The 23,027-nt window shown below is 39.6% G+C and overlaps 1 protein-coding gene across 1 annotated transcript; it reads left to right on the top strand.

The window, feature by feature from the left end:
* The first annotated feature begins 1,967 nt into the window (after positions 1–1,967).
* LOC138894483 (zinc finger BED domain-containing protein RICESLEEPER 2-like) lies at positions 1,968–2,929 on the top strand. The gene is made up of 3 exons (XM_070179182.1): positions 1,968–2,099; positions 2,191–2,469; positions 2,543–2,929. The coding sequence occupies exons 1-3, from the start codon at positions 1,968–1,970 to the stop codon at positions 2,927–2,929; spliced, it is 798 nt and encodes a 265-aa protein (XP_070035283.1).
* The last annotated feature ends 20,098 nt before the right edge of the window (positions 2,930–23,027 follow it).

Below are 23,027 nucleotides of genomic sequence, written 5' to 3' on the forward strand. Positions count from 1 at the left end.
TTTTCCTTTTTTTTTCCAGTTTTTAGCAAAAATATTTCAGTTTTTTCCAGTTTTTACAAAAAATAAATTGCTTTAGAAAATTGCTATTCGGGTACCAAATATAATGAGTTTTTTAATTAATTAGAAGATATTTAGAATTGGCTAAGAGGACTCCGTTTAAATGAGGAGTATGTTTGAACCCAAAGTATGACTGCAAGGGTATAGATAACCCAATAGTATAACGAAGGGTATTCTTAGACCATTTTCAAAAGTATAGGGGTATATTTGGACCTTTTCCGTTCTCTAAAATACCCCCCACCCCCACCCCCACTCAATAAGCAGCATGACCAAAAGGAGATGAAGTGATGAACTCCAAATAGCAAAGGGCGGGTCCCGCATGGATATATTGTGTTTTGGAAGAAACGTGGTCATGACTAAGGGTGTTCAAATGAAACCGAAAAACCGATCTGAACCGGTAAATCGAGTCAAACCAATTTAACAAACCGATAATCACTCGGTTTGGCTTGGCTTGGATTTAAATTTTAAAAAAGCGATAATATTTGGTTTGATTTAGTATTAAACCTCCAAAAAATCGGACCAAACCGAACAAAACCGGTAATATATATATATATATATATATATATATATATATATTGAATCTTCTCTATCTTTTTTTATAATTTTGGCTCATCCCAAGTCCAATACTAATACAAATAAGTAGAGAAGAAAATCCCTAGCCCAATTGTCCCCTAGCCCATTTAAGTTTAAGATAAAATAGAATTTTGTCTTAGAGGTAAAAAGAAAAGTCAAAACCATAGTTAAAAAGCAAATTGTCAATATCATATCAACGAAAGCTAAAGCTAGTCGCAATTTTCAGTAAAGGAACAATTTTATTTCAAGTTCTTCTTAGTTCTTTCCGTCAATAATGGCAACCCCGATAAGAACTACTACTCCAATTTTAAATTTTCAATATATTTTTCAATGTGTTTGCGATAAAGGAAAAAACAGAGAAATTGGGTATTTTGGTTTTTAATTGATTGTGGTTATTATCCTCTAAACTAGCTTTTAACTTGCTTAGCACCCCTTCTCTGATTCTTTCTGCTTTAGAAATCAATTTTGGCCTTTGTTTGGCTAAAATTTTAGCATCTAGATATCTTGTGAATTTTTTATTCTATTTCAATTTCTACTCATTCTATGTCTTTGAAATTTCATGAGCAAGTACTTTTTTTTAAGTTTGATTTGCTCTCTTCTATTGCTATCCAAACTAACTAAAATTTGTGACTTTTTTTATGATGAAAACTGAAAATACTCCAAAAGAGGTGGAACCAGTAGAGGTAATCAAAAAAGTCTCTCCAACTACATGGTTGAAACCCGAGCTTAATGCTAACAACACCCCTGATAATATTCCTAATCCTCCTAAGAAGCATAAAATAACAACTCCTTGTGACTCTAATTGTAGCTTTGTGAGTAGTGGCAGGGAAACATCTGAAGTATGGAAGCACTTTTTCAAATATCTTGATAAATTGGGTATGCCTAGGGCGAAATGCAACTACTGTTGTAAAGACTTTGCTTCTGAAAGTAAGAATGGAACTTCAACTAAATGGAAGCATTTAAATGAGGTTTGTCATAAATCCCACTTTAGAATTATTGACAGAAAGCAATCGACACTCAAGCCAATTAGAAAAGGGGAACAAGCATATAACACATGTACTTTAGAAAAAGTTGTATTTAATGTTAATCAGATTAGGAGAGCCATTGTTGAGTTTGCCATTATCGACGAACAACCTTTTAAAGTTGTTGAAGGAGAAGGTTTTAAGAGATTAATGGCAGTTTCTTTGCCTAATTTTTAATTACCTTCTCGTCTGACTGTTGCTAGGCAATGTTTGAAAATATATCAAGAAGAGAAAGAAAAGCTTAAAAAGCTTATTCAGAATCAACGTGTATGTCTTACTAGTGATACATGGACATCACTTCAAAATTTAACTTATATGGTTATTACTGCTCATTGGATTGATGATGATTGGAATTTTAAAAAGAAAATTCTCAACATTTTTCAAACATCGGATCATAAAGGTGAGACAATTGCTAAGGGGATTGAAGCATGCTTGTTAGACTGGGGGGTAGGGGTATTCAAATGAAACCGTGAAAGAAGGGCTAACTGAACAAAATGAGTCCATTTCTTGAGTAAGAAATGTTGTCAAATATGTTAAGTCCTCAGCTGGAAGGTTTGATTCTTTTAAGTCATTTGTTGAGAAGGCTAAGATTGACACTCATGGTCTTTTGACTCTAGATGTTGAGACTAGGTGGAACTCCACATATATGATGCTAGATACAGCTGTAAAGTTTGAACATGCATTTTCAAGAATATATGATGATGATCATAAGTACCTCAAATATTGTTCAGAGATGAATAGTATGGGAGGACATCCATCTATAGATGATTGGAAGAATGTTAAAGTTTTTATTAAGTTCCTTGAGATATTCTACCAGGTCACTTTAAAATTTCCCAGGAACTTCATATGTTACTTCCAATTCTTTTTTCCATGAGATCTTTAATCTTCAGAATTTTATTCAAAAATATTCTCACAGTGAAGATTCTATTTTGAGTGTCATGGCTGAGAAGATGAAGGTTAAATTTAAAAAATATTGGAGTACTTTTGAGAGTATGAACAAGTTATTATTTGTTGCTGTTGTTTTGGATCCACGATATAAGTTGAAGTATGTGGAATTTCTTTTCAACAAGTGTTATGGTAGTTTGGAGGGAGGCCAACATTCCAAAAAGGTGATGGATACTTTAACTCGCTTGTATGGCCATTACAAGAGTTCTTTTTGTGAGACTTCTAGTGACAGAACTGGTGGTCAAACGAGCTTGATTGATGAAATCGATGTCCAGGACAATGACGAGATGTGGCAATCTGTAACGACCCAGCCGGTCGTTTTGAGAATTTAAGCTCCGTTCGGCGGCATAAGGTCTTCAACAACTTCATATTATGTGTATTGACTTGCGTACGTGGTTGAATTCAGTTACCGGATGATCCGGAGTGATTTGAGACACTTAGTACCTAAAACGGAAGCTTAAGTCTTAGGATTTTGACCGTAGTCGAAACTATATGAAGACGAATCCAGAATGGAGTTTCGTCTGTTCCGTTAGCTCCGTTGGGTGATTTTGGACATAGGAGCGTGTCCGGACTGTGAATTTGAGGTCTATAGCTGATTTAGGCTTGAAATGGCAAAAGTTAAAGTTTTGGAGATTTTGATCGGAAGTGGACCTTTTGATATCGGGGTTGGAATGCGATTTCGAGAGTTAGAACAGCTCTGTTATGTTATTTGGGACTTGCCTGCAAAATTTGACGTCATTCCGAGTTGGTTAGATTGGTTTCAGCATGAGTTTTCAAAGTTGGAAGTTTTGGAAGTTCATAAGTTAAATTCGTGGTACGATTTGTATTTTCGGCGTTGTCTGATGTGATTTGAGACCTCGAGCGAGTACATGTTAGGTTATGAAACTTGTTGATATGTTTAGACGGGGTCCCGGGGGCCTCAGGTGGGTTTCGGATGGGCTACGAGTCATTTTCCCTCTATTTTGAACTGCTGTTATCTGTCATCTGGTTTCCTTCATCGTATTCGCGTCCTTGCCTTCGCATTCGCATAGTGTTATTTTGGAGGGTGAAATATTTCCTCTTCGCGTTCGCGAAATTCTGCCACCCCCTTCTTCGCGTTCGCATTCCCTATCTCGCGTTCTCGAAGTGCAAATCAGGCCCTGGGCATTGGTGATCATTTTCCTCTTCGCGTTCGCGTGTCGCTTACGCGTTCGCGTAGCTATTCCATTACACTCTTCGCGTTCGCGAAGAGCAGTTGTTGGGCCATCATATTTTTCTTCTCCGCATTCGCGAACGTGTTGTCGCATTCGCGAAGAACAACTGGGCAGCTTTTGTTTTTCTTCTTCGCGAACGCGTCCCTTTCTCCGCGTTCGCGATGCACAAAACACCTGGGTAGAATATCAAGTCCTCTATTCTGAGGGTTTGCCATTTTCACCATTTTTGGAGTTCTAGAGCTCGGTTTTGAGCGATTCTTTGTGGGTTTTTCAAGCAAATCGATTGGGTAAGTATTTCACCTAGAATTTATTATATTCCATGATTTTATCTTTGTTTTTTTTTATCATTTAATTTGTATTTTGAGTTGAGGAAAATGCTGGTTTTTGAAGAAAATTCTTAAAATAAAAAATCATGATTTAAGGGACGAAATGGTATCGGAATTTGATAATTTTTGTATGGTTGAACTCATATCGGAATGGGTGTTCCGGTTTTATAAAATTTGTCGGGTTCCGAGGTGCGGGTACGGGAGTTGACTTTTGGACCGATTTTTAGATTTTGATAAAGATTGAGACTTTATAATCCGGAATAGTCTCTTATGAGTTTTATTTGTGCTTTGAAGTTATTTTGATTAGATTTGAACCGTACGGAGGTCATTTCACCCGAGAAGTTCATTTTTGAGTATCAGTCTATCTTCTTTGAGGTAAGTATCTTGCCTAACCTTGTGTGGGGGATTTTCCCTTAGGATTTGAGTCTTCTATGTTGATTGTAGTCCATGTACGCGAGGTGACGAGTACGTGCTCAGACTTATTTGTGAAATGTTGGCCTTTTTGGATTCTTAGGTCCTTACATTCACCGAGTATGAAGTTGTTCTTGATGTGATTAAGTCCTTATTTACTAGTTTCACTTCTACATGCTTTAATTAGAATTAATTGCTTCAGTATTCACTCTTATTGCCTATTTGACTCTTATTTGACTTAAATCAAGATTTTACATCCTATGTTGTCATGCTATCTTTTCTTAACTGCTTATCTTTATTTAGAATTAATATTATTTTATTCTATAATTGTTCAGTCTTAATTGAGGTTATGATTATTTTTCCGCTGCTTATCCTTAATTGAATTGTTGAATATCCTTCGTAATTTCCTCAACCTTAAAAGAAGTTTAGATATCCTATATCTTAGTCGACTTGTTTTATTTGAAATTATTTGACTCGTGTTAGCTTCCCTGTTGTTGAGGTGTATATTGTGGGATCGTTGCTACACATTAGTTTTTCCTTGTTGAGTTGTTCTCTTTACGCCTAGCATTTCAGACTGTGGTTATTCCTTGTGAATTGTTTCTACATTTTCTTGTGATTTAAAAGTTCTTGAGTTGTTTTACTTGTCGTACTTTCTATTATTGCTATTGTTGTTGTTGTATTTGTTGTGGTGATGCACGAGGTTTCTGCCGTGCGGTTGTTATCATTGTGATGCATGAGGTTTCTGCCGTGCGGTTGTTGTTATGGGGTTGCACGAGGTCTTTGCCGTGCCATTGTTACTATTGATATTTGCACATGCGGCGTGACAAGGTGGGATATATATATATATATATATATATATATATATGGGGGGTGCACATATGGCGAGACAAGGTGGGAACATTGTTATGCACGTGTGGCAAGACAAGGAGGGTACTTACTTTATTATTATACACGTGGCAAGACAATGTGGGCTGTGTCAGGGATTGATTTGTGATGGCCTGGGGGCATTCTTGTTGTTGATATTGTGTAGTGGTACGCTTGCCTGTGTGAGCTTTATCTTGTGAAAGCTGTGAGAAAATATTCTACGTGTTGTCCGTTCTTTTTTTTCCTTATGCTTATTTGCTGATATGGACTATTGTAGGACACTTGCACAAGCATACACGTAGTTAAGCACTCTTATCGGATAAGAGGTGTTCTTGATATTGTTGAGCATAGATGCTCACCCTTGTTACTTGCCTTCTATATGAGAATAACTCTATTGGCACGTGAGTCGTCAGTGGGGTTATGAGATGTTATGAGGACACAAGATGCCAAGTATTAGGGTTCAGGTATTGAGACCCGTGAGTTGTCATATGTCCGAGGTTCGGTACCTCGTGGAGTTGTTGACTAAAACCTGATGTAAAAGTGGTTGTAGTTGCTGAGTTATTACTTGTCCTTGCTGTATTTGTGATTCCGGATTTAGGTTGTGTGCCATTTACTTTTCTATGTCATTTTTATGGTATTCCGCTGATACTTGTTGTTTACTTTCTTATTGCCATTACGGTATTATGATCCATATTGCATAGTCTTTATGTAGACATCATATTTCTGTTGTTCATATACTTATACCGGTTCAGTTTATTAGACCATTGGGTGTCTTGACTGTTCCTCGTCACTACTCCGCCGAGGTTAGTCTTGATACTTACTAGGCACCATTGTGGTGTGCTCATTCTACACTTCTGCATATTTTTTTGTGTAGATCCAGGTATTTGTTTGTTAGTAGCCGTGCTGGTCATTACTATGGAGACTTAAGGTAAACCTGCTGCTGCGTTCGCAGGCTTCGGAGTCACCTTCAAGTTTTCGTTTTGCACTATTTATTATTATTTCTGGACAACTGTATTTAGAAATTTTCTAGCAAACACTCTGTAGAGCTTATGACTTGTACTACCGGTTTTGGGAATTGTAAATTTTAAGAGATTTCTATTTCAAATTGTTAGATGCTATTTAAATAATGTTGTTATTTCAATAAATATTAGGCTTACCTAGTCCCTAAGACTAGGTACCATCACGATACCCAAACGGAGGAAAAATTGGGTCGTGACAAGTTAGTATCAAAGCTCTAGGTTCATAGGTGCTACGAGTCATAAGCGAGTTTAGTAGAGTCTTGCGGATCGGTACGAAGGCGTCTGTACTTATCTTCGAGAGGCTACGGAACTATTAGGGCAATCTCACTTCTTTCATTTCTATCGTACGAGTTCATTGATCTCGAAGTTTGAACCTTTATCATTTCATTCTCTCACAGATGGTGAGGATACGAGCTTCAGTTGCTGATAACGTTACCCCCGGAGTAGATGTCGCTAGGGGCAGAGGCAGAGGCCGACGAGGAGTACGTGCTGCAGCTAGAGCACCTACCAGAGTAGCAGTTGAGGAGCCGCCAGTAGTTTCAGTTGGGGGGCAGGTACCGGAGGCACCTGCTGTTACCCCCAGACTTCAGGAGATCTTAGCACAGTTCTTGAGCATGTTTGGTACATTAGCTCAGGCGGGGTTGATTCCGGTTGCACCAGCTACTTCACAGACCGGGGGAGGAACCCAGCCTCCCGCCGCCCACACCCTAGAGCAGCGAGTTCATGTTGGCCAGGTTCCAGGTGTCATGGCGACACAACCTATGGTTCCAGTTCAGCCCGTGGTCAGGGCAGCAACATCTGAGGAAGAGCAGCTTGGACTTGCAAGGTTCAAGAAATATGACCCTCCTACATTCAGTGATTTGGCTTCAGAGAGTGCACATGGTTTTCTGGAGGAGTGTCACCACATTCTCCATACTATGGGTATTGTGGAGACGAGCGGGGTTGCTTTTTACTATGTTCCAAGTCAGGGGAGCGACTTATCAGTGGTGGCGGGCATATGAGTTGGGTAGCCCAGCTGAGTTAGCTTCACTTACATGGGTTCAGTTTTTAGAGATGTTCCTGAGAGAGTTTGTACCTCAGTCCCTTCGAGATGCATGGCGCGTGGAGTTTGAGCAGCTGTGCCAGGGCACTATGTCAGTGTCAGAGTATGCCGTGAGATTCAGTGATTTGGCTAGGCATGCACCTGCTTTGGTCACCATAGTTAGAGAGCGTGTCTGTAGATTCATTGAGGGACTCATGCATGATATTCGGTTCAGCATGGCTTGAGAGTTAGAGTCAGATGTTTTGTTTCAGCAGGTGGTAGGTATCGCTCACCGTGTAGAGGGCATGTGGGATCAGGAGAGAGAGGACATGCGAGGCCATGAGAGAGAGTACATGCGAGATCAGGAGAGAGAGGACAGGGAGGTGAGGAGGCCTTGTAGACCTGAGAGATCTACTGGTCCTTATTTTGGAGGCAGGGTACGACATGGTAGAGGTTTTGTGGGTCAGCCAGTTCAGTTTGCACTTCAGGTTTCGCACAGAGTTTCAGGTGCTCACGGGTCTCAGAGTACCTATACCGCACAATTCCCACAGCCATGTTAGCATAGAGGTTTCTTCGAGTGTGGAGATACCAGCCACAGGATGAGAGATTGTCCTAGACTCCGGATATGTGTGTCACAGCAGAGTATTCATGCTAGTAGAGGGCGCCCAAGAGGGGAAGGCCCGACCCATTGATGTGTTTAATATAGTAGGCTTGAGGCCACTACGCCAGATGATGTCATACATGTATGCCTTTGATTTGTTACAGAGGGGAACCATTCGTATTTTGATTCGGTTCTGCTTAACGGCCGAGTTCCCCTATTTGTTGTCCCACCTATGGGTGAGTTTATGACTTAGTATTATGTTTAGGTGTTTACCCCTGTTGGGAGACTCTATGAGTGGTAGCCCGTGTCTATCATTTGTTTCTATTCATTATTGAAAGTTACGAGACTAGAAGTGAATTCATGTTGTCCATTATGGCAGGTTTGATGTGATTCCTGAGTAAATTGGTTACGATTTGTGATTTGATACTCTACCGGGGTGAGGGTTTAGTAAGTGTTGTGATTTTATTGGCAGAATTGAATTAGTGGAAGATTTCCATTGGTATAATGTGTATTCGACTTGTGATTCAGAGTTGAGGGTGAGACCCTCGCGATTCCATGTTATTTGATATGTTTGAGCCAGGCTGCGTGCCGCGGTGGAAGGTTATACCAGGATGAGATCCTTATGATTTGTTCATGTACTTTGATTTTTCCTTTTTAATTGATTCGTAGTATGATACTGCTAGAGAGTTGTGCCTGTCGGGCTTGTTTGATATTTCCCTTATGTGTTTCTCTTTACATATTCAGTCATTTTCATTCTGTGCTTCTCGACTTTTAGCTTGCGGGGTATGTGCCCGATGGTGTTAGTTGTGACTTGTTGATTCTGGTATATAGTTAAGAGTTCTTTGTGTTTCTTGCATCGTTGTCAGTGTTGTGGAGGTTTGAATAGGGTTCTAATGGATATGAGGCTAATTGCCGGTGATGGTTTTGATTACGGGCAGCTATTATGATCAGAAATGTTATTTTGGGCCTATGTGTGGTGTGTCTTGTTGTGTGATCGTACCTTGTGGGTTTAGGCATAAGTTGTTACAACTGGTTGAGACTGATATCGGTTATGGATTTAGAATCTGGTCTTTTGAAGATAAATGGAAGGTGAGAATTTTTGACTCTAAGGCTTATCGATGTTGGCAGAAAGGATGAATTACAGTTGGGATGGTGACGTCAGGCTTATGTGGATTGGGGTGACGTGGAGTCGCCCGCAGGTGTATGTTCGATATGTACTTTCAGTGATTTGAAGACTTCGAGGCGATTCTTAGCACGTTCAAGGACGAACGTTTGTTTAAGAGGGGAAGGATGTAATGACCGGCCGGTCGTTTTGAGAATTTAAGCTCTGTTCGGCGGCATAAGGTCTTGAACAACTTCATATTATGTGTATTGACTTGCGTGCGTGGTTGAATTCAGTTACCGGATGATCCGGAGTGATTTGGGACACTTAGTCCCTAAAACGGAAGCTTAAGTCTTAGGATTTTGACCGTAGTCAGAACTATGTGAAGACAACTCCAGAATTGAGTTATGTCGGTTCCATTAGCTCCGTTGGGTGATTTTGGACTTACGACCGTGTACGGACTATGAATTTGAGGATGTAGCTGATTTAGGCTTGAAATAGCAAAAGTTAAATTTTTGGAGATTTTGACCGGAAGTGGACTTTTTGATATCGGGGTCGGAATACAATTCCAAGAGTTGGAACAACTCCATTATATTATTTGGGACTTGCCTGCAAAATTTGACGTCATTCCGGGTTGGTTAGATTGGTTTCGGCAAGAGTTTTCAACGTTGGATGTTTTGGAAGTTCATAAGTTCGATTCTTGGTACGATTTGTATTTTTGGTGTTGTATGATGTGATTTGAGACCTCGAGCGAGTCCGTGTTAGGTTATGGAACTTGTTGGTATGTTTAGACGGGGTCCCGGGGGCCTCGGGTGAGTTTCGGATGGGCTACAGGTCATTTCCCCCTATTTTGAACTGCTGTTATCTGTCATCTGGTTTCCTTCATCGCGTTCGCGTCCTTGCCTTCACGTTTGCGTAGTGTTATTTTGGAGGGTGAAATATTTTCTCTTCGCGTTCGCAGTCACCCTCTCACGTTCGCGAAGTTCTGCCACCCCTTCTTCGTGTTGCATTCCATATCTCGCGTTCGCGAAGTGCAAACGAGGCCCTGTGCACTGGTGATCATTTTCCTCTTCGCGTTCACATGTCGCTTACGCGTTCGAGTAGCTATTCCATTACACTCTTCGTGTTCGCGAAGAGCAGTCGTTGAGCAGCTTTTGTTTTTCTTCTTCTCGAATGCGTCCCTTTTTCGCATTTGCGATGCACAAAGCACCTGGGCAGAATATAAAGTCCTCTATTCCGAGGGTTTGCCATTTTCACCATTTTTGGAGTTCTAGAGCTCAGTTTTGAGTGATTCTTTGTGGGTTTTTCAAGCAAATCGATTGGGTAAGTATTTTTCACCTAGAATTATTTGAATCATGTTAGTTTCCCTGTTGTTGAGGTGTATATTGTGGAATCATTGCTACACATTAGTTTTTCCTTGTTGAGTTGTTCTCTTTACGCCTAGCATTCCAAATTGTTGTTATTCCTTGTGAATTGGTTCTACATTTTTTTGTGATTTAAAAGTTCTTGAGTTGATTTACTTGTCGTACTTTGTATTATTGCCATTGTTGTTATTGTATTTGTTATGGTGATGTACGAGGTTTCTGCCGTGCAGTTGTTATCATTGTGATGCACGAGGTTTCTGTCGTGCGGTTGTTATTATGGGGTTGCACGAGGTTTCTGCCGTGCTATTATTACTATTGATATTTGCACATGCGGCGTGATAAGGTGGGATATATATATATATATATATATATATATATATATATATATATATATATATATATATATATATATATATATATATATGTGTGGGTTACACATGTGGAGAGACAAGGTGGGAACATTATTATGCACGTGTGGCGAGACAAGGCGGGCACTTATTTTATTATTACACACGTGGCAAGACAAGGTGGACTGTGTCAGGGATTGATTTGTGATATCCTGGGGGCATTCTTGTTGTTGATATTGTGTAGTGGTACGCTTGCCTGTGTGAGCTTTATCGTGTGAAAGTTGTGAGAAAATATTCTACGTGTTGTCCGTTTTTTTTTCTTATGCCTATTTGCCAGTATGGACTATGTTAGGACACTTGCACAAGCATACACATAGTTAAGTACTCTTATCGGATAAGAGGTGTTCTTGATATTGTTGAGCATAGATGCTCACCCTTGTTTACTTGCCTTCTATGGGAGAATGACTTTATTAGCACGTGAGTCGTCAGTGCAGTTATGAGATGTTATGAGGGCACATGATGCAAAGTATTAGGGTTCAGGTATCGAGACCCGTGAATTGTGATTTGTCCGAGGTTCGGTACCTCGTGGAGTTGTTGACTAAAACCTGATGTAAAAGCGTTTGTAGTTGTCGAGTTATTACTTGTCCTTGCTGTATTTATGATTCCGGATTTAGGTTGTGTGCCATTCACTTTTCTATCTCATTTTTATGGTATTCCGCTGACACTTGTTGTTTCCTTTCTTATTGCCATTACGGTATTGTGAGCCATATTGTATAGTCTTTATGTAGACATCATATTTCTGTTATTCATATACTTATACATGTTCAGTTTATTAGACCAGTGGGTGTCTTGACTATTCCTTATTACTACTCCACCGAGGTTAGTCTTGATACTTACTGGGCACCACTGTGGTGTGCTCATTCTACACTTCTGCACATTATTTGTGCAGATTCAGGTATTTGTTCGTTAGTAGCCGTGCTGGTCATTGCTGTGGAGACTCAAGGTAAACATACTCCTGCGTTCGTAGGCTTTGGAGTCACCTTCAAATTTTCGTTTAGCACTATTTATTCTTATTTCTAGACAGCTGTATTTAGAAGTTTTCTAGCAAACACTCTGTAGAGCTTATGACTTGTACTACCGGTTTTGAAAATTATAAATTTTAAGAGATTTCTATTTCAAATTGTTAGATGCTATTTAAATAATATTGTTGTTTTAATAAATATTAGGCTTACCTAGTTTCTAAGACTAGGTGCCATCACGATACCCAAACGAAGAAAAAATTGGGTCGTGACACAATCACAATAGGAGAAACATTTGGCGGATGAAGTGAATATTAAAATTTAATCTGAACTTGAGAAGTACCAGGTAGATAATTTGGAAAAGACCAACAATTTAAATATTTTGGCTTGGTAGAAAGTTTCATCTGCTAGATATCCAATTGTCTCTAGAATTGCAAGAGATTTTCTTTCTATTCATGTTTCTACTGTTGTATTTGAATTTGCTTTTAGCACTGGTGGTCAAATTCTTTACTCTTATCGAAGTTCTTTATCACCGAAGACAGTAGAAGCTCTTATTTGCACTCAGCAATGATTAAGATCAACTTATAAAGATTACAAATTTGAATATCTTTTAGAAGAAATTCTGAATCTTGAGATAGTTGAACAAGGTAAATTTACACATTTAACTCTTTTGAATATATTTTTTTATATTTCTATAGCTTTAAGGCCTAATATGTTAACTTTTTTCTTTTTCATTATATGCTGGCACAACTTTGAGTATTGATTAGTTTTGATATTCCAACTGAAATTGATAACGCATGCAACTACTACTACTAGTAGTAGTAGCGTGTTTGATGAACTTGTTTAATTTGATGTAACTTCAATTGAGGATATTTTGCACTTTGGCAGTAAATTTTCAATTTTGCTATTGTTTCAATTGAGGTTCACTTTGTAAGGTGTTTGGATTCTTATTGCACTGTAGTTATTTTCTATGGAATGAGAATGACAATAGCATGATATCAAGCTGGTTTTGGTATCAGTGTTTACAGTTCTATGTTACGGCTACATTTGATTGTTTGATGAAGACTTATGGGTTGAGGCTTCATGATTGTTTAGATGTTATGCTCCCTTGTTTTGGTGTTCTACTTGGTAATTTTCTATTATGAAATGTTAGTATTCTAAATTTTAATTTTTGTTGCAGACTTGCAAAAGATAATGCTTCCTTTTTTTCTCATTAAATATATTAAGTTTCTGCCTGCTTGATTGATCTAAGAAAAATAAGCTCCATGTTTAAAAAACATTGCCTAATTGACGAGCTATTTGTAGTTGTCGGAGATGACAACAATTTAGTTACATTCTCCTTACGTTATGCTTTCCTATATCTTATTTTTATTTTTATTTTTTAATCTCACTTATATCAATTTCTTTGCATTATAAACTATATCTTTAAAAACCGAAAAAACCCGCAAAAACCGAACCAAACCGATAAAATCGATAAAATTAAAACCGATAAAATTTATACTATATTGGTTTGGTTTGGTTTAAATATTGAAAAAACCCCTTTAGTTGATTTGGCTTAGTTTTAAGCAAAAACCGAGTCAAACCGAACCATGAATACCCTAGTCATGACATCAAGAAGGTAAAATGGTCAAACAACATATCACTTTTCAAAGTAACTACAGTAACTCCTTTTGTGAGCTAATAAAATTGGGTTTTTTGGTTGTAATTACCAAGATACCTTCCCGGACACATTGCAACCGGATGCACATTAATCTTCAACCAGAGGCCGCTGTTATTCCCGCTTATTAATAGTAGGAATTTTGTTGTGAAGAAAATACTTGGTGATTATTTTGTGTTGCAGGTAACATATTTATATGAACCTTAGATTATTCTGAATTGTATGTGACATATCTATACAAACTAGGTTATTATCTTTGTTACTTCCTCTTAAGCTTTGGACATGCATTTGTAGACTTGAAGAAGCTTTGGCACCTGAAGTTAACCCCAAAAGTTAAGAATTTTATTTGGAGGTTAGCTCGAAAAATTCTGCCTATTAAGTTAAATTTACTAGCTAGAGGCATTAATCTTCAAACGGGCTGTTATTTTTGTGGCTCAGTGAAAAATAATGGACATGTATTTCTTGATTGCTAGAAGGCAAGAGAAGTCTGGATGGCATGACGGTATAATCTTGATGTGGAAGACATTAGTATGCCAGAGTACCAGAGTCGTATTGCTAATGACTCAAATTCTTTGAAGACTAGGCAAGCTCGTGCAGTCCTTTGAAAAATTTGGGCCATGATGAACAAATTTGTATATAATGTTAAAGTTCTTCCTCCTATTTATATGTTATCCAAAGCTCTAAATTTTTTAGCAAATGAAGGAATGTCAGGACTGAAAAATGATTGAGAAGTCTAGTGAGTGATCCCACTCGTGGTGTGGCCCCATCTTGGTCTAGCTTACACATAGGATTTGAAAATGAAATATAGATGCAGCTGTCTTCCTTACTTCGGGCTGCAGCGGAGTAGGAGCTGTTATGCGTGATTCAACATGTTAGTTTGTAAGTGTCGCTTCTTCGATTTTTCGAGGTTGTATCAGTGGCATGCTGAAATTATGGATTTACATTTTACTCTCATCCGGTTGATTCAATATTTTAATGGTCCAGGTATAATTGAATGTGTTATGTTTTCTTGTAACTCCTCAAGTGAAGATTTTATAGCATTTGGAGTGGTTTTAGAAGATTGTCGTTTCTTGTTAAGAAAAAATCCTATTATTTCTGGTTTGGGCTAAGGGCAAGCAAATTTAGTTGCTTATTGCTTAACAAGAGAATTTAGAAATTGTGCTAGTCCTTTTAATTGGAGTATACTTTTAGTTTTATTGTAAACTTGTTGGTTGCTGATTCGGCCTAATAAAAGTCTTTGTTGAGTTCTGTCACGACCCAAAATCTATAAAGGTCGTGATGGCGCCGGATACCACTGTCAGGCAAGCCAACAATAATTACTTAATTGGGTTCTCATTTTATTATTTTTGAAATCATATTTTTCTTCAATTTAAATAATAAAGAATGGAAATTTACAGAGTAAATAATAATACTTTTAACAAATTCAATACAGAACAACCCATAATCATCCCAAAACCCGGTGTCACAAGTGCATGAGCATTGACTAGGAATATAAAATAAAATACAGTAGCTGTCCGGAATACAAATTGGACGAAAAAAATTAAATACTCTGAAGGAGACTCTGCTGGCTGCGGGTCGACAAATGGAATGTAACTCACCTAGTCCCCGTATGTATACACGCCTCTACTCTCACATGGCCTCTAGAAATATATGTACCTGCACAAAAATGTGCAGCAAGTATAGTATGAGTAGGTAAGTAACGTGTACCCAGTAAGTATTTAGTCTAACCCCAGAGAAATAGTATCGAGGGGTCGACATTGACACTCACTAGTGGTCCAACAACATAATGTACAGTAAAGAGGTAGCAAATATAAAGGCAGAGTAAGTAAGTGAAATAGACAAATTCAAATCCGGAATTTAAACCGGAATTCAAATTCGAAATTTACAGATACGCTGGCTTCTTGCCAAGTTTTACACACGATTTCATGGGAATGTGATATAGGAAATATCGAGGCGTACGACCCGATCCAACTTAATAATAAAATTGTGCACTGCCGAGGATCGAACGGCCCGAACCATATGATAAATCAATTAACCTGCCGAGGCGAACGGCCCGCTCCCATGTGAGTGTGGTACATAAATCCTGCCGAGGCGAATGACCCGATCCCATAAGAAGTGAAATACAAATTTCTGCCGAGGCGAACGACCCGATCCCATAAGAAGTGAAATATAATTTTCTACCGAGGTGAACGACCCGATCCCATAAGAATAAGAGGCTTTGACGAGTCCTTAACCCCACTCACGAATAAACATGTGAGTTATAATTTTCTTTAACAAAACCCTTTCAAATAAAAGATATATATATATATATATATATATATATATATATATATATATATATATATATATATATACCACGAAAATATGCCGTAAGAGGAGTAAAGTTACTTGGTGACTAATCGTGAAATCGTGAAGTCTCTAAAATAGCAAGTCTACTCTCAAGTAGAAAGGTAAAATAAAGAATTAAACGAGCAAGGAAAATTCCTATAGTACAAGTACAACATGATGTGAACCTAAGTCTACCTGGACAATAACATGAATATAGCTATGTAGGGGCTCTCATCACCTCGTGCGTACGTAGTCCCCACAATAAGTAGCACACATTCATATACAATACCTAGGGGTAATTTCCCCCTCACAGCGTTAGACATGAGATTTACCTCGCCCCAAAATTTTATAACCGGCTCCAAAGCCTCTCTAACACCTCAAACCGATGCCTGCCGATCCAAAACTAGTCAAATAAGATGCAGCCCAATCAAAATATATTCTAATATTAGTAATTAAATCAATTTATAACAACTTTCAACTCCGCTCGAAAAATTGATAAAGCAACCCTCGGGCCTGCGTGCCCGGATTTCAAAAATTTTCGAAGACAAACACTACCCATAGCACTACGAACTCCAATATATAATTTCTTCTCAATTTTATGCCCAAATTCGTGATCAAAATCTAAGAATACTAATTTCTAGGGTTTGCTTCAAATCCCAAATTTTTACAAATTTTTATGCTTGAATCTATATAAAAACCATGTATTTATCTTGCAATGGATGAGAATAACTTACCTTGGCATAGATGAAGAAAAACCCACACTTGAAGCTCTCCAAAAATCGCCCAACCAAGAGAGAATGGAAGAAAATAACCAAAAACCCCGTTCTTAAAGAACCCTTCTTCCCAGCGACTTCTCGCACCTGCGGTCACTTAACCGCTTCTGCGGTTCCGCAGGTGCGACAAATAATTCGATTTTGCGGAGATGCCCCCAGATGCCTGCTTCCGCTTCTGCGCCCTCCCTTCTGCAGGTGCGGTCTCGCTTCTGCGGAGCGATGACCGCATCTGCGGAGCGATGACCGCATCTGCTGTCCCAACACTGCCCAACAAAAGTCGCATATGCGCCCTTTTGTCCGCTTCTGCAGCCTCTTTCCGCAGGTGCGATTACACCAGAACTCAGCCCTTCAGCAACAAAACAAATTTCCAAGTTGATCCGTTGACCACCCGAAACCACCCCGAGGCCCTTCGGACCTTTACCAAATATACCAACGCATCCCAAAACATATTACGAACTTAGTCGAGGCCTCAAATCGCGCCAAACAACATCGAAACTACGAATCATCCTTCAATTCAAACTTAATGAACTTTGAAATTTCAAACTTCTACAATCGATGCCGAAACCTATCAAATCACGTCCAATTGACCTCAAATTTTGCACACAAGTCATAATTGACATTACGGACCTACTCCAACTTCCGGAATCGGAATTTGACCCCGATATCAAAAAGTCCACTTCCGGTCAAACTTCTCAAAAACCTTCAAAGTTCCAACTTTCGCCAAATGACCCCAAAATGACCTACGGACCTCCAAATCCATATCCGGATACGCTCCCAATACCAGAATCACCATACGGAGCTATTCCCAGACTTAGAATCCTAAACGGGCATCAATAATATTGAAATGCACTTCAACCCAAATTTAGGAAATTCTTCCAAAATGCCAACTTCCATAATAGGAGTCGAAATGCTCCCGGGTTATCCAAAAATCTGATCCGGACATACGCCCAAGTCCAAAATCATCATACGAACCTGTTGGAACCTTCAAATCTCGATTCCGAGGTCGTTTACTCAAGAATTACCCTTTAGTCAATTTCTCCAACTTAAAGCTTCTGAAATTAGAATTTTCTTTCCATATCAACTCCGAACTTCCCGAAATTAAATTCCGACCACGCGTACAAGTCATAATACCTGAAGTGGAGCTGCTCAGGGTCTCAAACCACTGAATGACGAGCTAGAGCTCAAAATGACTGGTCGGGTCGTTATATTCTTTCCCACTTAAACATACGTTCGTCCGAGGACATGTTAAGAACTGCTCTGGAGTTGTCTGAAATCGTTGTTTAACACCTCGTGCACCTACCCGTGCTACCATAACCTAGTTGAGCACATTTGGTTGAAAAAACCTGAAAATCCTCCTTTTTATTTAGTCAAATAAGCTTTAGAGCCAAATTCCAACATCTAAAATCCTCTACCAGGTCTATTTCCAACATACAAACGCCGTATTAATCACTACACGATGCACCAATACATGTTCGCATACCTTCGCGGAATCCACACCATGCACCACATAATTCACATGACCATAATAACATCCCCTGATAACAACAACCAAAAACCCACGAATCTGATGCTCACAACACACCTCATGACTCATATAAGTCCTGTTCCAACTCTTGCAATACTGCCACAACAGAGAAGACGTGTAGAACTCATAACCACCTGCCGAATCACAATTTATGGAGTCTCTCCTTCCGACAAGAACCATTACCTCATTCTGGACTGAATAACAATATTTACTCTTTAATATGCTTCATATAAATCTGATCGTACTGATCGCAGGTCCAATAATCTCGTCTCACCTAGTACAAGCTGCTCAGGCAGTAAGCCACCTCAAACACTGCCAAAAGTCTCATATGATGCCACAATGTGCCAACAAGCTACAAACTCGAATGTGATACATAAGGAAATGAACTCTGGAAAGATCTACTCAACCCACGTAACTAATTTAAATAACTGAAAAGATGTTATGAACCTTCCTCAGGAAACGAGAAGCAAAACACACAATAAGAGATATGATAAACTGTATTCAATACCACACTGTTGCGGCGTGCAACCCGATCCGCACATGATACCGTTGCGGCGTGCAACTCGATCCAACCATGATACCCGTGGCAGCGTGCCACCCAATCCAAATAATATATACGTGGCGGCATGCCACCCGATCCACACATAATAATCTAAAGAAAACACACATCGAGCCGTAACACTTATACTCACTAAATGCCCGAATATCAACCATAAGCACGCCAAGTACATAATACAAATCCTGGGGAGACGGGTAGCGTCACGCGCTACAAAACTCAAGAACAACTAAGGTGCGATATATGATCTGCATCTCGAGAGCCATCCTACTCACATAATACCACAAACCATACGGGATCTCAATACGAGTGCGAATAATCAAACCACCTCACAAACCCACCTGGTATAATATAGATTACACTGAATAGCTTACGACAGAAATAACATCCAAGGCCCGAAGACCCTTCCAAAAATAACGTTATGCTGAGATGAGCACATCCGGCCTGATATAGATCCCCCATTCACATTTAGATCCATCCACGGACCTCAAACTGATTCTGATCATACCATTCTTGGCCAAATAGCCTCTCAAGGACCCACAATGATATATTCACGACACATAAGAACAACCGTCAAATCCGGAACAAACTTCCACATTCCACAACCAAATGAACCGAGCGCCCTTCAGGCATAATTTCTCACATTAGCGATAGTACCACAATCTCCATACTTGGTTTTAAATCTTTAATCAATCAAGTGACTACATTTCACACTTATACAATCTTCCTGTGGGATACACTCCCACGACCCTTCGCACCAGGTAACAAGTCTGCACATCCATACCTCCAGTCACACTAATGCTGTAAAGCAAATCAAGAAGCTGCAAATCAGTACACAAAGCCTCTTACACAGGACATCGATCTCAGGTGATGCTAAGGACAATACCAGCTTACTCTAAACATCTGAATTCTTCCCTGCTTATCCGAGCACGTGACATTCTTGTCAACACCGAACCGCAACCTTGATCCTTAGCTTCCAATTTCCCCTGTCGCTCACTGCACCTAACATGCCAATACGTGAGAGTACTAGAATTCCATAATAACCCCTGACCCACTAATAGGATAAACACTTCATCACATAGAAACCTTTTACTTAACTCATTTCAGGAGAACCATTGCAACACGCGACTGAATTCCCATAACAGTAGAAAATACAATCCTCAAGTAGTGGTCTAAACCTCCATAACTCTCCCGGGACCCATCTACACATAACATGCCTTAATAATCAAATGCCTCCAAATAAATCAATTACGGCGGCCGTCAAGCCTCGCGCGCACCGCCACAAATCACATGCATAACTAAACACGTTGAAGGAACTGATCATTTCCAATGCCATACCAATTCAACCATTGCTAACCGATCCGACCTCTTCTAATTTACTCCGGACTTGCCTTAGGAATAATAATAATAGCTCCATTTAAAACATCATGAACCTAAATCCGCACTCATCCTGAGTGACCTTATTTCACGAGACCACGTTGTCTCCAAAATCCACGAACCATCTCATACCCTTCTTATGCGCATATTCGCATCTTCAACTGGTACACCCATTCTGAAAATCCCTCTATGAATCTGAAGTTATTTTCTCCCATTCCTCCAATGCCACACAGCAGACCGAAGATAACGTAGAACACTCCAAGGCCCTTTCATAAACCATTGCAAAAGCTCGATACTTAACCATACTACGGACTCGAAATCCTTAGGCACCACACTTTACATTTTTGAACCCACTAGGACCATTGTTGAGAGTCACCCACTCTGACTTGTTCCCAATTATGATCAAACTCCAAGGCCCTGCTAGCACATGAACACTTTCTCAAAGAAGCAACCGGCTGAATTCCTTTCCTTGTACATCACATCTACACGAAGCATAAACTCTGAGTCTTCCCAAATCCTGAACACAAATCGACAAGGCCAAATATTGCACACATTCCCCCAAATCCTTTACTCAAATTACCATTGATGTTTTCTTTCCTTAGTCGTAATAACCCACCAATACACCGATAATCAGAAACCGTACAAGTTGACAACTACGCAATCCAATCATAGATGGTGAGGCTCTCCCACTTAGCTTGAAGCTACAATTACATAACCTTGGGACCCGCCAAGGTTCCTTCTTCCCTATTGACCTCAGCTAAAAGTCTAACAACGCATTCCAAACTCGAAGTCATGTTGCATCCAAATAAAATTCATGGTCCTAGTCACTGCCCATCACGATTCCCAAATTGCTCAAAGCTTCCCTCAAGGCGTGTGGCTATCCTACCACGGAACCCATATGCTACTCTCCCACTTTGGTCAAACCCTCTCCTTTAAGCAACTCCTCGACTTCTACTTTTCACACTTGACCTCCTATCAATTCAACCACCGTAAGACACCTCCCATGTGTACTTTCTCGTCCTTCACAGCCCAATTATTGCTCCAAACCCGAATCCCTCTCTATAATATCCGAACACATGAGTCGCCACAAACTCTAAACCTCTTAGAAGATCATCTTTCTCGAGCCATCAATACTAGAAGTACCAATTCGATTCCAAAACCGCTACACTCCGTTATCTCTGACAACCGCATCTCAGGCGCCATTTCACAACACCCTGCCCCGAAGGTAATTTGAAGAAGACCATAACACCGGTTAGCTTAACATGTTCAATCAAGGACGACGACACCACATCATAGATGAAAATTCCACCACGCTCAAAATACCAAGTCTAGTTACTCCATTAACCCAAACACTCATTGTCCGATTGCCTTTCCTCTGCTGGATATAAAACACTGAGCCTCTGAATAATGCACTAAGTAAAACCTCCTTTCAAGTCATTCATTGCCTTGACGCATAGACATGCATCCTACCATTACACAATCACAGTGCGATAATAACGCACGAATCGTCATAACAATCAATGCCAAATCTCAAAACCATAGGAAATACTGATGCTGAGCTGAAACGACAGGATGGCCTTCCGCAAGGCGACGGTAATAGACCAATCAAACACGCAAGCAGAGACATCCTGCACCACCTCTGTAGTACCATGACAATTCCTCGATTCCCAATCTATAACAAGTGTTTCACGTCGCATAAGATTAAATAGGAAACAAATAAAGGTACCAGCCTTAAAAGAATCAATTTGCACGATGAGGAATCAAGGAGGGAAGTGCTCCTAACAGCCTTGTAGCCTCTCGAAGATAAGTACAGACGTCTCCGTACCGATCCGCAAGACTCTACTAGACTCGCTCATGACTCGTGAGACCTAAGTGAACCTAACTCTCTGATACCATGTTGTCACGACCCAAAATCTATTAAAAGTCGTGATGGCGCCGGACACCGCTATCAGGCAAGCCAAAAATAAATACTTAATTTGGTTCTCATTTTTAATATTTTTGAAATCATATTTCCTTCGATTAAATAGTAAAAGATGGAATTCACAGTGTAAATAATAATATTCTTAACAATTTTAATACAGAACAACCTATAATCACCCCAAAACCCGGTGTCACACATACAAGAGTATCCACTAAGAAGTAAAAATCAAGTACAACATCTGTCCAGTATATAACTTAGACAGGAAAAAATACAAATAACTCTGAAGGAGACTTTGCTTGCTGCGGGTCGTAATATAGAATGCAGCTCACGTAAGTCCGTGCATACATACGCGCCTCTGCTCTCACAAGGCTACTAGTCACACATGTACCTGCAAAAAATTGTGCAACAAGTGTAGTATGAGTACGTAATCAATGTGTACCCAGTAAGTATCTAGCCTAACCCCGGAGAAGTAGTGACGAGGGGTCGACATCGACACTCACTAGTGGTCCAATAATATCAAGTACAGTAAGGAGGTGAGCAAATACGAGGCAAAGTAAATAAATGGAATAAACAAGTGTAAATATGTGGTACAATTATCCTCCTTACAATAAACTCAAGCTCTTAACTAGAAAATTCCTCCTCAACCGGAGCATATATATATTTATACTGGATCTCACCAAGCAGGTTGTTATAATTCGAATCAGGGGGAAATTTACAGATACCTAGGCTTCTTGACAAATATTACGCACAATTCCATGAGGATATTATATAGGAAATGCCGAGGCATACGACCCGATCCAACATAAAATTCTAAATTGTGCACTGCCGAGGGTCAAACGGCACGAACCATAGATGCATCTATTAAACTACCGAGGCGAACGGCCTCTCCCATGAGAGTGTGATACATAAATTCTGCTGAGGCGATCGGCCCGATCCCATGAGAGTAAAATACATAATCCTGCCGAGGCAAAAGGCCCGATCCCATAAGAATAAGAAGCTTTGACGGGTCCTTGACCCCACTTACGA

This window comes from Nicotiana tomentosiformis, chromosome 6, assembly GCF_000390325.3.
Source record: "Nicotiana tomentosiformis chromosome 6, ASM39032v3, whole genome shotgun sequence".
Taxonomy (NCBI): Eukaryota; Viridiplantae; Streptophyta; class Magnoliopsida; order Solanales; family Solanaceae; genus Nicotiana; species Nicotiana tomentosiformis.